Source organism: Daktulosphaira vitifoliae, unplaced genomic scaffold (assembly GCF_025091365.1).
Source record: "Daktulosphaira vitifoliae isolate Bord-2020 unplaced genomic scaffold, ASM2509136v1 Scaffold_1, whole genome shotgun sequence".
In the NCBI taxonomy this organism is placed as follows: Eukaryota; Metazoa; Arthropoda; class Insecta; order Hemiptera; family Phylloxeridae; genus Daktulosphaira; species Daktulosphaira vitifoliae.
The window spans coordinates 53,735,767-53,751,762 of record NW_026099572.1 but is presented as its reverse complement, the minus strand read 5'-3'; the positions used below and the strand labels follow the sequence as shown (position 1 = coordinate 53,751,762).

The following is a 15,996-nucleotide window of genomic DNA, read 5'->3' as shown; positions in this document are numbered from 1 at the left end:
TTTTTTGTTGTTTTCGTGTTTTGTAGTACGAGTCAAACTGTTTTTCTATGTTGGAATAAAACAACCAATATCGAAGAATACGCTGAAGATTAATGAAAACACGAGACTGTTTTTTAAATATTCCCGTTGGCTTATGATAATTAAAATGGGAAAAAATTATTAATAAAAAGTTATTTTTACTGAAAACGTTCAACTCGTATTATTATATTGTAGTTTTCAACGGTTTAGTAAAATTGTTGTTGTTATAATTTTTTAACTTTAAGCATAATGACTAATTAAAACTCATCAACGAGTTTATATAATGAAATTTTTTCCAATTATAATGCGTTATAATGGCTAAGCGTTTGTAAAATTACGGAAAAACATAATTAAAAATAGAGCAAACCGTTCACGTAGTGGCTAAACAATACTTAATAGGCCGAGGTGAACTATTGTCTTATCTACTCACTAAATGCTTTATCATCATTATATTTGGATGTGTTAAAACTCTCTTAGTTTTTTGAGTGGAAAGTAATATATAACGGAAAATTCGTAGCTGTTTAGAGTATAAAAATGAATATTGTTGATAAAAGATTAATTTTATTTTTTTTAGTAACCACTGTCCATTAGATTTGTTTATTAAAAAAAATATTAAATTCTCATCTCTGTGAAATGAACAGGAATTTTGAATGGTACCTTGTCACATCCACGTTAAGTAATAAAGCTTAGTATGTCACTTTAGGTTTGACAAACATTGTGAAAATGAAAAATGTAAAAGTGAAAAACAAATGGATCTCCAAAAGTGGTAGCAAATTGTTTTTTTTACGTTAGACTAATAAACAGACAAAATACAGAAAGTGAAGTAGAACATGTGTTTCTGACAAATTGAATTTTAAAATGAAGGGAGAATAATATCTACTAATGTAATTAAAAATAAACCAGGAAAAATTATAAAACAATAAAGCATTTTTCAAGTTTTTTAAAAGCTGACTTGCATTTCACAAAAATATTTCAGTAAAAGAAATGAAAAAATTTAATAATGATTCAGCAAAGAATTACTAAAAGATTGATGTGTAGTAAAAAAATCAAAGAAAATACGTAGTTTTATAAGAGTTTTGAGTCCATCAAAACCATTTTTTTTAGGTCTATCATATTTTTCTATCAAAGAAATAAAGTCAATTTTAAAAACTTTTATAGTGTTTCAGTAAAATCCACGAATTAAGTAAAATATATATTATTTTGAATTACGCTTTGTGTACTTTTCAAATTTTGAAAAGTACACAATTTTAATAGTACTGAATGTGGTACAAAAAATTTAAGTTGTATACACACAGTGTAATTTTATTAAGTTTACTACACTTATTATTTTTGTCAAATAATGATTTAATATTATATATTTATATAAATAGGTATAATTTTAGATTTTCACAATAAAAATTGCATTGGAGAGTACATTTTTGAAAAGCTATTGTAATTTATTAGTACGCAAGAACAGATTAAATTGAAACCTTATTAAACAGTCATCGAGATTTATATAAATTGTGAATTTTTTATATTTAGTTGGAATACCAACACTATTATCCTACACTTAGTATGACATTCTGCTTGAAAGCTATACCAGATAATTTTGATGTCGACTACACTAAATGTGAGAGGTGTTTTAAAGTAATTCATTTTATTTTAGTATTGTAATAATGCTCGATTTATCCACTGTTTAGTAATTTTTTGGTCCATCCTTATCTGTTATAGGGGTATCAAATTTTTATTTAATGGAAACAAACATATTTAACTAGGCTATAAAATAAAAACAAATGTTATTAAGAAAATAACTGATCGATAACAACCTTTGGACCAGTATTTCATAATCTTTTATTAATAATTTAAAGTAAATGCTGTAGGTGTTGAGTGTGAGCAGCTATTGTTATCATTAGGTATTTCTGGGTCGTAATCTTCTTATCGCCTAGATATGACAACAAGAATAACTTTAAAAGTACTGGTCCAAAAGTTATTATCGACCATTTACTCTCTTAATTAGACTATTTTCTTCTCTATAAGCTAGTTTAATATAAATGTTTGTAAGTTGACACCTCTGTAAAATATATAAGGGATGGACCTAAAAATGATTTTAAAACGGCTAAATGCAACTAACAAAATCCAAAATAAAATGTTCAAAAACCTTAATGTTATAAGAGAAATTGATTGGCTAGCGTTAAAAAAATCACACTGAATTCTCAACAGGATGCCTCGAAACATTGATATTATTTTTCGGTGCTGGCAAACAGTAAGCATTAAAACTTCATAGTGTTGATTTTTTATAATTTTTATAACTGTTAGACGTCCCTGTGATCGGAGTGTGCAACTCAAAGTCAAAACATTTAAAACGTCTCAACGGCTTACAAACTATCCGACGTTACGTTTTTCAGTTGTTTATTGTTTTCAGTTATTGTTATTGTTAATACCGAAAACAGTAGACACGAGCTGTCCGAACGGTACGGCTCAAGTCATTTGGACGGCCAACGTTTGTTTTAATATCAAAGTTTTTGCTTTTGCCGGTCTTCCTGTCGTTTTATTAATACTATTATTGTTATTATTATTCGTTCGTCACACGCAAACACCTACAAACAAACAATCTAAGTTTAGTGGAAAAAGTTAGTATTATAAACAAGTGTACATGAAGATTATATAAAACGACTGCTGCCGAATGAACTTTTTGAGCTTATAAAATAGTGTCGTCATTCTCGTGTCTGTTCACTGTCTATTCTGTAACAGAAATATATACACACACATATACATACACGTGTATGTGTGTTCGCACAGATATATGTATACATACAAGGGATTACTATTGCCTTAAGGGAGTGTAGAAAGAGCATTAAAAGTTTTTCTCCTTAATCCTTTTACGGGTGTTAATGAAACTGTGGCCACGGCAACAGCGCTACCGGCCGCCTAAGTAATTGGCGCAGGCGCCACCATGTCACGGGAACGGTTCCCGTGTATATTCGATCTGTAATCTTACTAATGTCTGTGTCGTGTTATGTGTTTCAGGTTCGAATTACTACCGTCGTCATTTGTTGTGGACAAGTATTGAAAGTGCAATAAACTCGAGGCGGGCGAGCACTACGATGCTCCACCACCGACGTGGTCGCGGTAATCGTGGACGCGGTGTGTGGTCCGACGTTATTAACAATCGTCCTTTTTGTGGCTGCGACGACGTGCTGAAAACGGCAGTGTCAGTGACGAGTGCTCCGGCGTTGGCCGACAAAGTTCTGTGGTCGTCCGCTGAATGAACAACGAAAAGCTTTATCCCGGCCGACAACTGTAACCGCACCGGCCAATGATCGTCGCCGTGTTAGTGGCCGCACTATGGTTGACGGTGAACGGACATGGTGGCGGAGCATCGGGCGCGACGCTCACTCGTATTGTACAAACACGGTACGGTAAACTTCAAGGCGTCGTGACCACTGTAAACGTTATGTCCAGACGAACGTCCACGAACGCGGCGTCTCCCGGAAACGATCCGGACGACGGTTCTTCGTTTTTGGACACGTTCCTCGGTGTACCTTACGCTACACCACCTGTCGGGTCCAATCGGTTCGGTCCCACCCGTACGCCGTCTCCGTGGGACGGAGTTCGTCTGGCCGACGCGTTCGGCGCCGTTTGTCCCCAACGTTTACCCGATATATCCAACGAAACGGCCGCTCTACAACGTATGCCCGTCGGTCGGTTTGTTTACCTGAAAAAGCTGCTGCCTTACTTGCAAAATCAGAGTGAGGACTGTTTGTACCTGAACATCTACGCGCCGTCACAAGGTTAGTGAAAACATGTTATACATAAGGTGATTCACAATCAAATCGAATAAAAAACACTTTTTGCCGTACAAACAAAGATGATATTGCGGTGATTTCATTTTGAGCTGTTGTCTTTCAAAACCCGGCAACAAACAATCAACGAGTGAAAGCCTCGTTTAAGGCCGTCAAAGTTTTCTAGTAGAGGGGAAATATAAAAATCCCTATAAAATCCACTTGGCAAACTTATAAGAACTAAACGTCGTTTATCAGAAACTAGTAATTTATCGCGCGAATGTGCTATAAAATATTTTATTATTACATGTTGAAGTTTTTTTTTGTCGGAAAATAAAAAAAAATACTTGCCAAAATAAAGTTAGAGATTTTATTATTCTTTAAAATTAAAAAGTTTGAGTTATATTAGTCTTTTGGTCGGTCGTGCAATGTCATGTACGTCGGTATGGTTACCGAGAGGAAATATTACTTTGTGTTTCATATTAATAAACATGCGCGTATTGTATTTATAATATATAAATATCATAAAATATGTATTGTGTATACTTTATGTGGTTCTGATAACATTTACTTGTGCTTACGGAAACTATAAGCTCTCCTTTTGTGAAGCCATGTGTGTACATGTAATGTATACTTTATAAATGTCACTCAATTGTTATGCATTGAATTTTATCGACAAGAATTTATCACAGTTTACTCGAGGAGAAAATTAAATTTAAATACTTACACTTTATGCCTAAAAACTAACAGAAACCAGTGCAATAGTTTAATTAATACACTTTAGATTCTTTAAAAATGCCAATTACTTAAATATATTTTATCGAATAAAATGATAATTTAACTACATAAAAACAGATTAATTTCAGATCTTTACTGGTAATCACTATTTTATCAAATAAGTTCAATACACGTTACCATAAATAAAAAAGTATGAATGGATAGTTAAATAATTTAATGATATTATAATGTGCGTGAACTTTTTGAATTTGAATAATTCGTGTACAAAAATGTTTAAATTATGAAAGATATAAACTAAATTTAAACAATGAGTCCACTTTTTAGAAATTATTTTCTTTCGACGAAGTAAAAAAAACCAAACACAAACAGAAATAAACGTAAAAGAACTGGGACAATATTGTTTCAACTTTTATAATCCATTTAAAATGCTGTCAAGCTTTAAGATTAGTCACTGAGTTATTGTTTATTTTGAATTGTACGAGGGAACGTGCGATAATTCCATCTATCAAAGATAGGAATGCGTGTTCCAAAATAAAAGCCAACAAAAACCAGACAAAGAATGTTTGGCTGTAGAAATCAATAGGATATCTTTTAAATAGGTTTTGAATCTCACTAAATACATACACAAGATATTAATGTTTTATATTAAAATTAACAATTTTATAATTTATTAAATGAAAAAAAAGAATTTGGTATCTTTGAATTTACGGAGTTTTAAAAATGTAAAAAGTCATGTAATTATAATTTTGACGCAAGTTTTCGTTCCGTGTCAATTTCAACGATATGTAATAGTTAAGTAATAGATAAACAAGTGTAAATAGTTGAATGAATTAGGTTTTTTCTCCCCTGAAGATGCGATAAATTCTATCGAATATTATTCGAATGTAATTTAAATGAAATTTCAATAAATATTTTTTGTTAGTATACTCTTTCAAATAACTTTTTAAAAATATTTCTACCAAACTTAATTGTGTAATAAATTTTCACAGAAATCATATTGAAAAACCACTGATGAATTAAATGATTTTTTTAATTATACATTTTCATTATTTTTATTAGTATTTGCTATCCAAGCAATTGATTTTTTATGAATTTTCTTTGCAGGCTAAATACATAAATTCAAATGTATCTAACACGATATAGGCACTTAAAAGATATTTACAGCGATTCATTGGCTTTATTTTATTTTATTCTAAATCTTTAAACATTTAGGATTGAGCGTGCAAATAAACATTTAAGTAAATTTAAAGTTAAACCATATCACCATTTAATGGCGTGTGAGTGAAATTCGTACAAACTTAAAATTGATAGTTTATACAACGAGAATAAGAAGTCAAAAAGTTCATAACAAATGTCTTTGATGGGCTCAATAAAATTGGCTGTAGTGGAGTTATTTATAATCGCATATTATTTTGGTATCATTACTCAGAGACTCAATGGCTGAACCAAATATAATTCACTGAGGATGCTCTGACGCGTACGTGGAATCGGATCAGCCGAATAGATTTTTGGATGCGATCAAATAAAATTAATTTACAAAGGAAGAAAACTATAAAACCTAAAACTCAATTACATTGACTTAATTGTGATGAAAAAAAATCACCTTTCATTTATACTTTAATATCTATCGAGTCCAACCAGTAATTTATCTAATGCAAAAGCTGTCAGCCCTTTAACGATAAACAATCTGTCTATTTGAGTTTTTTAATTACTTTTTTTTTTGTCACTGAATTAATCATTCGGTTTGATGACTTTTTTATATTTTAATTTTATAGCATAAGGCCGAACGATTATAATATAATGCAGAAAATCTAACGTAGTTTTTTTCTCAAACCTTTGTTCTCTTGAGTGAATTTATTTTTACTTAACGTGGAAATTTTCATTATATTAATTGATTATTATTCAAGTGATAATTGTGAATGAATTATCAAGTGTGTTATTTAAAATCTTAGAACGATTTTCTGATTTTTGAAAATACAATGTACCAATTAACATTTTATTATTATAAATGAATTCGCGCTTTAACGACATAAAAACAAATAGATAACTAATTTCTCAATGTTCTTTTGTATAAACGCACTATTTGTCCATTTAGTATTTGACTGGGTAGTAAAAACCCTCCAATGTTATTTGTTCTAAACGCCTCGTCGCTTTTATTCGCTTGTCTTTATTTTCTATAACATTTATCATTAGTCTATACGTACAAATCTAATAAGTTTATTTGACATGTTACTAACCAAATTTTAATATAGAATCGACCAGTTTCTCCATGGCAATATTATTATTTATGTCATATTTTACCAGATCTAAAAAGACAGTACAATTAAGTTATTAGTTCACCATATTTAATTATAACAGAAAAAACTCGAGGTGCACATTTTGTCAAGAGAGTGCCCATTGCGAACTAAATGACTTCAAATCGAATGCTATTTATGTCCAATGATACTCGTCTCTTATGGTAACTAGGAAGTCCATATTTCTGTGCAAACACTTTATCATATTTATGGCAATGAAATATTTTTACGCTAGTTTATTGTCATCGTACAAATAAATTTATATTTATGAGAAACATGTTCATTAAAGATTCGACAAATTAAGCATCTTTTTTCATAATTTACCAAGAATTTTCATCCGACGTTTTTAACACATACAACCATAATTAACAGTCTTTCCATATTATGTCACATGCTTATTATTACGAAAACCTACAATTATGGGTTGGGAGTATTTTCTAGATACAATTTATCCCTACTATTAAGATTTGGTGACATTGTTAATGTTAATTAAACTTTTTGTCTTTGATTTCTTAACACTTACTGTAGGTCGTATTGATTTCGACCAAATATGGTAAAGTTTAAATATATTTTGTACATGCCCAGATAGCCTCCTTCAATTAATATTTAAGTGCAGCTCAAAGACACAATATATTTACTGCAAGAAATTTTTTAACGTTCATAATGAAATATGTTATACGAGATCCACTTAAAACTGTCATCTACCTAGAAAGTTATTGCTCATTAAAGGTGAGCCTTCGTATTTTTGTGGCGAAATAATATGTTTGAGCCCTTTATAGTCCATTATGAATTATGGCTGTTGCCAGTTAAGCGCGAACAACATTGAACTTAATTATTTTTTTTTTCCTAAGAAAATTTCAGAAAGGTTACAATGAGAAGGTTTTTGTTATCATCGTTATTTTGTATTTATAATAATTAAATTTTCTTTTAAAAGTTCTTAAAAACTTTACGGTAGCGTGGAGTGATATAAGAAAAATATTGAATGGTAAAATTAATAAGAAAAGAAATAGTTAAATTTAACACCCCAGTAAAGGTAATATTTCTTAAACAAAACTTGTTGGCCATCAAGAAAAATTTAAAGAATTTCACTTAGACGTTGATAATTTATAACTTTTCTGTAATGGAAAAATTACAAACATATTCTATCCCATGTGTACAAATATGTTAGATACGTATAGTGGAATAATTATAATTTTAAAAACCACCCGAAATGTTGTCTAGACGTATACACAGTTTTTTGTTCTCGAGGGAAACACTTGTGGTATTTGTAGTATTTAACAGTAGAATTTAATGTATCCTCATATTTATGATGCTAACATTTCAGAAAATGTGATTTGTGTAGAACATTTTTATGAATAAAACTATTCTCGGTGAATTTTTTAACATTAGCCACTCGATTTTTCTTTAAGTATTATATTATATTAAGTAGTATTATATTAAGAAAGTCTTTTTGAAATTTTTAGTTTTATATATGTATTTCTCGATTTATCAACTATGAAGTATACTTTTAATTAATTCCTTATCAACTTTATTTTATTAATGGCAAAATATATATTTAACTAGCTTATAAAATAAAAACAATGATTTGATTAAGATAGTAACTGATTGATAACGACTATTGAAATAGTATTTCGAAAATTATTAACATATTTAAATGTAGAGTGGAGGTGACCGAACAATACGTAATGATAAAAAAATTTATAAAAAATAAAATGAAAATTTGATTTCCTGATAATTTTGAATTCATTTTTATATAAGTCGAATGTCTGAATAATATATAACAATTATTTAAATGTATAAAAAAAAATATTCGTACACTCATTGTGCAGTTAATATTTCATTTTACACTTAACACAAAACAAAAGAACATAAACGTAAAGAAAATAATGAATGTAATTCTTTGAGTAGCTACTTAAAATGATTAAATACAAGTGATTTATTTGAAACTTATACTAAACAGAAAAAGCTACTTTTGGACAATGGCTTAACATTAATTTTTACATATTTTTTTTTATCGATTGCAAGTTTAAATTAGCTGTATTCATTTTGTAAAGAGATTCATTTTCTGTCCATTAGAATATAACAATATAAACATATACAAGGAAAAATATATTCCTTTTTATCTGTACATTTTTCTTTTTGCAATCGTTTCATCAAAAATCGTTTGATTTTAAACGTTTCGACAGATTTTGAGCTTCAAATATTTTATTGAAAACACTGCAGTTTATTCGTTATTGTTTTATTTTAATATCAACATAATATATGACGTTTATTTTGAGTTGTATATTATAATACACAACTTGTATAATTATACAACCCGTAAACATAAAATTGGTTGTATATTTTTGTTAGAATTGTCCTGTGCCATTGGTTTAACTTTGCCCGGCTCTATAGTTTAGCTTAGCTCTAATACTCAATACCATTAGCGATATTTACATTCAATTGTAAGCCTTGTTTAAGTGTTATGCAAATAGTTGTACTACACGAAATTATTGCTGAATGTACACACTAAGGAATTTAGGGATATGGTGTGTGTCATGTCGTGTTGTAATAAATAGATTTTATTTTGTGAAATAACTTAGTGAGATATTGACACCGACACTATTTATTTTGTAGTTATTTCCGCACGATCTTTTGGATATTGTAAGTCTAAACATTTACATACAGTGCAATAAAAATGTAGATTTCTTAGATTAAAATTGCGTTTCTCGGTAACCTTCAATACTTTGAGTTCACAATATTATTATTACAGTGTAAACCGTTGAAGTATTCTTGATTAAAAACCGTTTTTTTCTTTCATATTTTCAGTGTAATAAGTATACAGTGTTTCCTTTACTGCAAATTAAAATCGTTATTTAATATGAAAATTAATGATTCGCTGTAATTATTTTATGGAGAGTTGGTGGAAAAGAAAATTTTTGGAAATGCATTACAATTGTTAATAAAATATCTATTTAGTAATATAAAATCCTTTAAAATAACGATATAGATAATAAATTGATCAATTGCTCGAGAGTCTTTCGTAGATACAATACAGTATTTTAATTAATTAACTGAATAATTTATAGACTGAGTGAACAATTTTTTTTTGGTCGTTGTTATTCATGTTTTTGCAAAATTTTTGATGCCATTTCCTTGATTTTATTTTTATTTTAAATAACTGCTCTATAAAATTATGTTTGCTGAAAATATGCGGATTCAAAATTTCTTAGGTAAAAATATCTGACCCGAAATATCTAATTGAAAAAATATCCCAAACTCATATTATTAAAGTACAAAATATTCGCAGTATATTAAAAATCAAAATATACAATTAAGAATAAAAGAAAAAATTTATAAAATGTGTACAAATTTATTGTGCATAATGTTCATCTCATTCGTATATAATTAGTTATATACGAAGCAACTTCTTTTTTTTATTTCAATATTTGATATTTGTTAACTAATTTAAAGATTGAACGAAGCGGATAGGTTAAGTTTAAGAGTAAACATACTTACGATATATTGTTGGCAAATATTTTTAATAAGTAATAATTTTATCAAATAATGTCAAATTTTGAACTCCGCTCTAGGAGTTAATTTTATATTTATCTGTAATATGTTAAAGCAACTTTTTTAAATAATTAAATATTATTCACATTGCTCGAGTATCTCAATATAGTAAATATTTTAACTAATATCAAACTATATCAAAAAGTATATCTTATTTAAAACTCAAAATCATTACACATTACATTTTTATCTTTTACGCGTATAAGAAACTCACTTCCTTATTGACAATAAAAATAGTTGTTAATTGAGTATTATTTTTTTAAAAACTTTACACATTGTTTTAAAATGCGAAATTAAAAATTATTCAATTGATCTCATTTATAGATACTTATCCGTAATGGGGTTTTAGCTTAAATAAGAGATTTAACCTGGCAAACTGTAACTATTCACTTTACCGTAACCACTTTAATAATTATAATTTATTGTCATTATTAAGCGTGACTGTTAACTAAATGATACTCCGGTGTAGTTATTACATTCTACTTTTATTCTGCGTTAAGATAATTAATTTATAATATTCAAATTTCGAGATAGTATCGCTATTCTGGATGAAAGGTTAACGATAATTTTTTAAGAATCAATGTCAATTTCATTGGGAATCTTTTTATTTAATATAGTTTTTAGCGTATTGTTCTTATTTATTGGATATTTTAATTTTTAACATATTTCGAATATTTTGTACTCTTATATTTTTGATTCTTATATTTTTTTCTAGATTCCTATAAAACGCATTTAAAAATTAAAATTGAAAATTAATCACGTATTTTTTTAAAATACATTTTTGACACGTTGCTTGTGTAATTATTATTATTTTTTTAACGTTAAGAATTTCGAAAATTCTACTTCAGCATGAATATGAGAGAAAATCTCAGTTTCTTTTGTTGTTATAGTTCTATTAATTTAATTCGCCTAGCTATAGACAATTAATACAGTGCCGAATAAAATCGTCCATTATGTCTCATGAGATCTGAAGCGTATGTCTTACATAGATGTAAAAAGTGTAACGCTGAGTTTTTGAACAATAGAAAACGATTAATTTGTGCAGTCCGTACTGTTTCTCGCCCTTATTGTAATCGTTAAAGGTCTTGGTCAATTTCGGAAGAGTGATTTTACGGTTTGCAATTTTCGATAGTCTACGTGCAAGACCTGTAGATATTCTACTGGACGGCAATTCACTGGGCTGTTTATACTGACTTTACGTAAATTATGTTCACCATTAGAAACTAAGATTAAAGTAATCCAAAGTCGATAAGATATATTAGACGATACTAGTAGAAAGCGGTTTCTATGAATATTATAACACAACATACAATACCGTTTTGAGGAGTTTGCGTACGTTACATGACCACAATAGAGTGAAATTGACTGTATTAATTGAATATGTATTGTTTTGTACTGCGACGGTACAATAAACAAGTTTAATAAACGTCTGAAAAGTTCATCATCGACTATGAGATGAAAATCTTTTACAAATGGTTGCCGTCATAAGGCTCGTCATGCAAATGTACAGAATTACGTGAAGTCATAATCCTTAGTATTGAAGCTGACGGCTTTCTGTCGTCAATTATATCTTTTTATATTTTTTTCAAATAATATTTTTTATCGGAAATTCTGGTATTAAATAATTTTTCATTTCATATCATCAATTATAGTTCATCGTAATTTTAGCAATATTATTACTCATAAATACATTTACAAAGGAATTCAATTACCAAACGACAACATAACTAAATTTATTTTTATGTAAGTTATAATAATATGCAATCAAATAATTATTATACTATATATATATATATATATATTTCTTAGTAAATGTTAAATTGAAATAGAAATGTTCAAATAATAATAACCTACAAATAAAAACTATATTACATTAAATAGAAATTATTTAAACATTTGGCATAGACCACAGATTATAAAATAGTCATCCAATACAACATAAATTTTAATTAAAAAAATAAGCACCAGTACTAGCTACTGGCCATTGGCCTACCCTTAGTACTGGTTAGAGTTTTGTTTAAGTACCAATCTAGTATTTGTGGTCAGTACTTGGCTATCATTAATGGCAGAGTATTGACGTAATATTGGTTAAAACCAAAACCTCCAGTAATCATCTGTGTCAGTACGGAAAAACGTTATCATACTAGACATATGTCAGTATTGATTTAGTACTAGTAGCTAATGTTGTGCAAGAGCTGCTAGTATTAATGTGGTATTGCACTTGTTATTAATTTCTGAGTGGGATTTTCTCTTAGCAACTCGATTTTTTTTATAACATACACGATATAATAAAGAAAATCGTTAAGTACAAATGTATAAATATAAATTAAACAAAATAGTATGCATTTAAGTTGTTAGATACTTGCTTATAACCTTGAAGTATCGACTTGTTAAGTAAGAGCTATAGGTACTACCTGTAGAACGAACTCAGACTGCCAAGTAAATATGTGTAAGGCTCATTCGAATAACAAGGAGATTTAATCATATTATGACGAATTAAAATGCAAAACATTTTTCCGTCTTGTAAGATATATTTTGTGAGGTTTGGATTATATCCAAGAAGCAGTATTGCATATGATCATCTTTTCTGATAGAAATCGTTGTAGAAGACCGTGAACTTGATTTTTAAGTTACGACTATAATAAAAAATTTTATGGATCTCACTTTATTAATGTTAAGTTGATACAGCGGATGCAATTGAGCCGATCGCACAAACAATAGCATTGATACACGCGCAACGGTCACAAAAAAAACTTTCAATAATTATATCTGCCACATTACAGATATATCAGAGCGAAGCACAAGTGTCATAATGATTTAGCACTCGCAGATACAAAAACATTATAATTTATTACTTTTGCTGTAACGCTTGTGGATTTCCAGAGACGTCTATTAGGTAAAATATTACTGGCAGCGAAAACGAAGGAGGGGCATAGTGACGATAGAGGTTCGATCGATGGCACACTTGGGGGTAAGAAGAAAAGAGAAAAAGTATTCGAAAATTCCGGTCGTTGTGTTTAAATGTACCGGAACACGATGTAGAATACTATGAGAACACGCTATTCTGTGGTGTCGGTGTACTATTTACAAGGACGCTTAAAAAGCATACAAATTTTTACTTTCCCTACATATAACACGCACGAGGAACTTTATTTGCTCGAGAAGACGGGAAGGTTTTATTACTTGGTAGTGGTGAGTGTGTTCGGGAGATGTTTTTTGGGCCGTTGATGTTTTCCATAATAATAATGCTGACGGAGTGCGAAAATTCAATGAGTTTTCCGAGTTCTTATATATGCACCGTTTTTCAATGAGCATTTGTGTATTACGTCACCCAAAGCATCCAGATAGGTTTATTTTTTTTACCGAAAAATTAAAATGTCTTTAAAAGACATAAAAGCAAAAAGTCTTATGCATTCATGTGGTAAATAAAACCACGGAAACGTGTGTAAAAGTATATAGCAAAGGAAATCCGTTTTCTAAACAATAACGTAAACGGTACGAATTTCTTAATCGCATTTACATGTCAAAGAACAAATGTTTACACACAGACTTGTTGGCCTCAAACCTATTTTATTTTCTTCAACATAAAAATGATTAAACAAAATTACTAATTCTATAGAGCGAAAAGTAAAAAACAAACTTCATTATTGCCAACACATTTATTTTTAATTCCACTATTACCTTTAAAAGTTCTTTGGCATTATAAAACAATGTCTTTGATAAATACGTTTTTTTCTTCTTACAAATTCTTATAAAGATTAATTTTCAACGGAAAGTCAATACATGTTAAATAATATTATAAATTATATATAATACGTAAACATATACATTATGTATAATTATATTTTAAATAATATTATGTATTAAATTCATTTTATTAGTAAGTTAATATTTTGTTTACAATTAATAACAATTATTTATTAATACATAGTACATACATTTACTTCAAATTTGTATTTTTTAGTGAAAACAAAAATGTGCGTGTTTGTTATGTAGTGTATTGAGAACTATGTTTTGATGAACAATATTTATATGACTGATCTTGTAGTTTTATATGTGTTATTATTCACGCTTGTTATTTTCTTTCGCATTACTGTTTTTTTTGAATTTACGAGCTTTGGTTTAACATTTTGGTGGTGATATTCATAATTTTCATTTTGTTATGNACAATATTTATATGACTGATCTTGTAGTTTTATATGTGTTATTATTCACGCTTGTTATTTTCTTTCGCATTACTGTTTTTTTTTGAATTTACGAGCTTTGGTTTAACATTTTGGTGGTGATATTCATAATTTTCATTTTGTTATGAAAATTAATAACCGCAACTTAAAATGGCTACGAGTAATGCCGTGAACATATTAGATATTATTTAAAATTCTAACTTTACTTGTACCAATAACAATGTATATATAAAAAAAAAAGGAACAATAACTCAATATAAGTTAAAATTCACTAAATAAACATTTTTGGGTTATCATAATTATTACTACAACTAATTGAAAATATTGTCATTTCAATCAGTTAGAGAAATTAGTTGGTTATGTTCCATGTGTTTACAATCTTAGGGTAGTGTGTAAGTAGAATACCACTTCTAGAGATAAATAGAGATTTACCATTGTAAGCAAGTTTCATACACAGTTGGAAACATTTCAAAATTCAACAGAGAAATGACAATGACACACCCTTGAATCAAACATATAGGGGTTGGTATTTAATGTGCTTAATAAAGCTTTTAACGAAGCCACATAAGAGCTCTGAAAACCGTTGATAACTTCACAGGATAACGCAACAAAGAATCGTAACACATAAATGTATAATGTTCTATTGGGTTAAATTTATTTCGTTTTATCTTCTTAAAATCCGCATAAAATAATTGTTTAGATAAATGCATTATCAATAACAACAAACAAAGCATATAGATCATCTTGTTTGCTTCATTTTTTCCACATCATAAATAGTACTTGAAATAACGTTACTTTAGATCGGCAGCTACAATATACTTACATAATATTTATAAAAGAACAGTCACCATACGCATCTTACATAGTAGTTTTTGTAGCCTTCACATACTAATTTATAATAACTACGAATATACTGCATTACTCATTAAAAATTGCAATAATGTTCGTGTAGAAGTGTATAGTTTAATTAACAATACATTCAGTAGTAGTTAATCATAGGTATTCTTATTGAAATGGTACTTTTGTGTTTAATACGTTAACATTTTTATTTTTGCACAATAATTTTATTTTTATTTAAAAAAAATTATTTATATATTAGTATTATCTATAAATTTCAAACAAAAATTATAATAAAGTACATATAGATTCGATTTCATAATAGCAACATTTAATAATTCGTTTATATAAAATTAGATATTTTATAGCATTTCAAAACACATATAATCGTAGTGTCTTTACTTAATATAATCTAATAAAATTAGCTAAAAATTTGATAGGAATATAATTTTTTTATTTATTAAAATAATAAATAATGTTTAGTGTATAGTTTGTATGTATTATGATAAAAGGTACAACTGACCTATGAGTGCGCAATATCTAATGGTATTGACAGCTGTAAATAGTGTCATTTTGTTGCAATAAGTAAACTAATAACAAAATATATTCCAC

General features: G+C 28.5%; 1 protein-coding gene across 4 annotated transcripts in view; it reads left to right on the top strand.

Moving 5' to 3' along the window:
• Window positions 1-15,996, top strand: part of LOC126904733 (neuroligin-4, Y-linked-like) — a 169,257-nt gene that overhangs the window by 52,337 nt on the left and 100,924 nt on the right. For all 4 annotated transcript variants that reach the window (XM_050683979.1, XM_050683957.1, XM_050683971.1 and 1 more), the window contains one exon: window positions 3,025-3,788. In XM_050683979.1, the coding sequence (XP_050539936.1) occupies window positions 3,314-3,788 (475 nt within the window). In that variant the 5' untranslated portion in view covers window positions 3,025-3,313. The remainder of the gene's footprint in view (window positions 1-3,024; window positions 3,789-15,996) is intronic.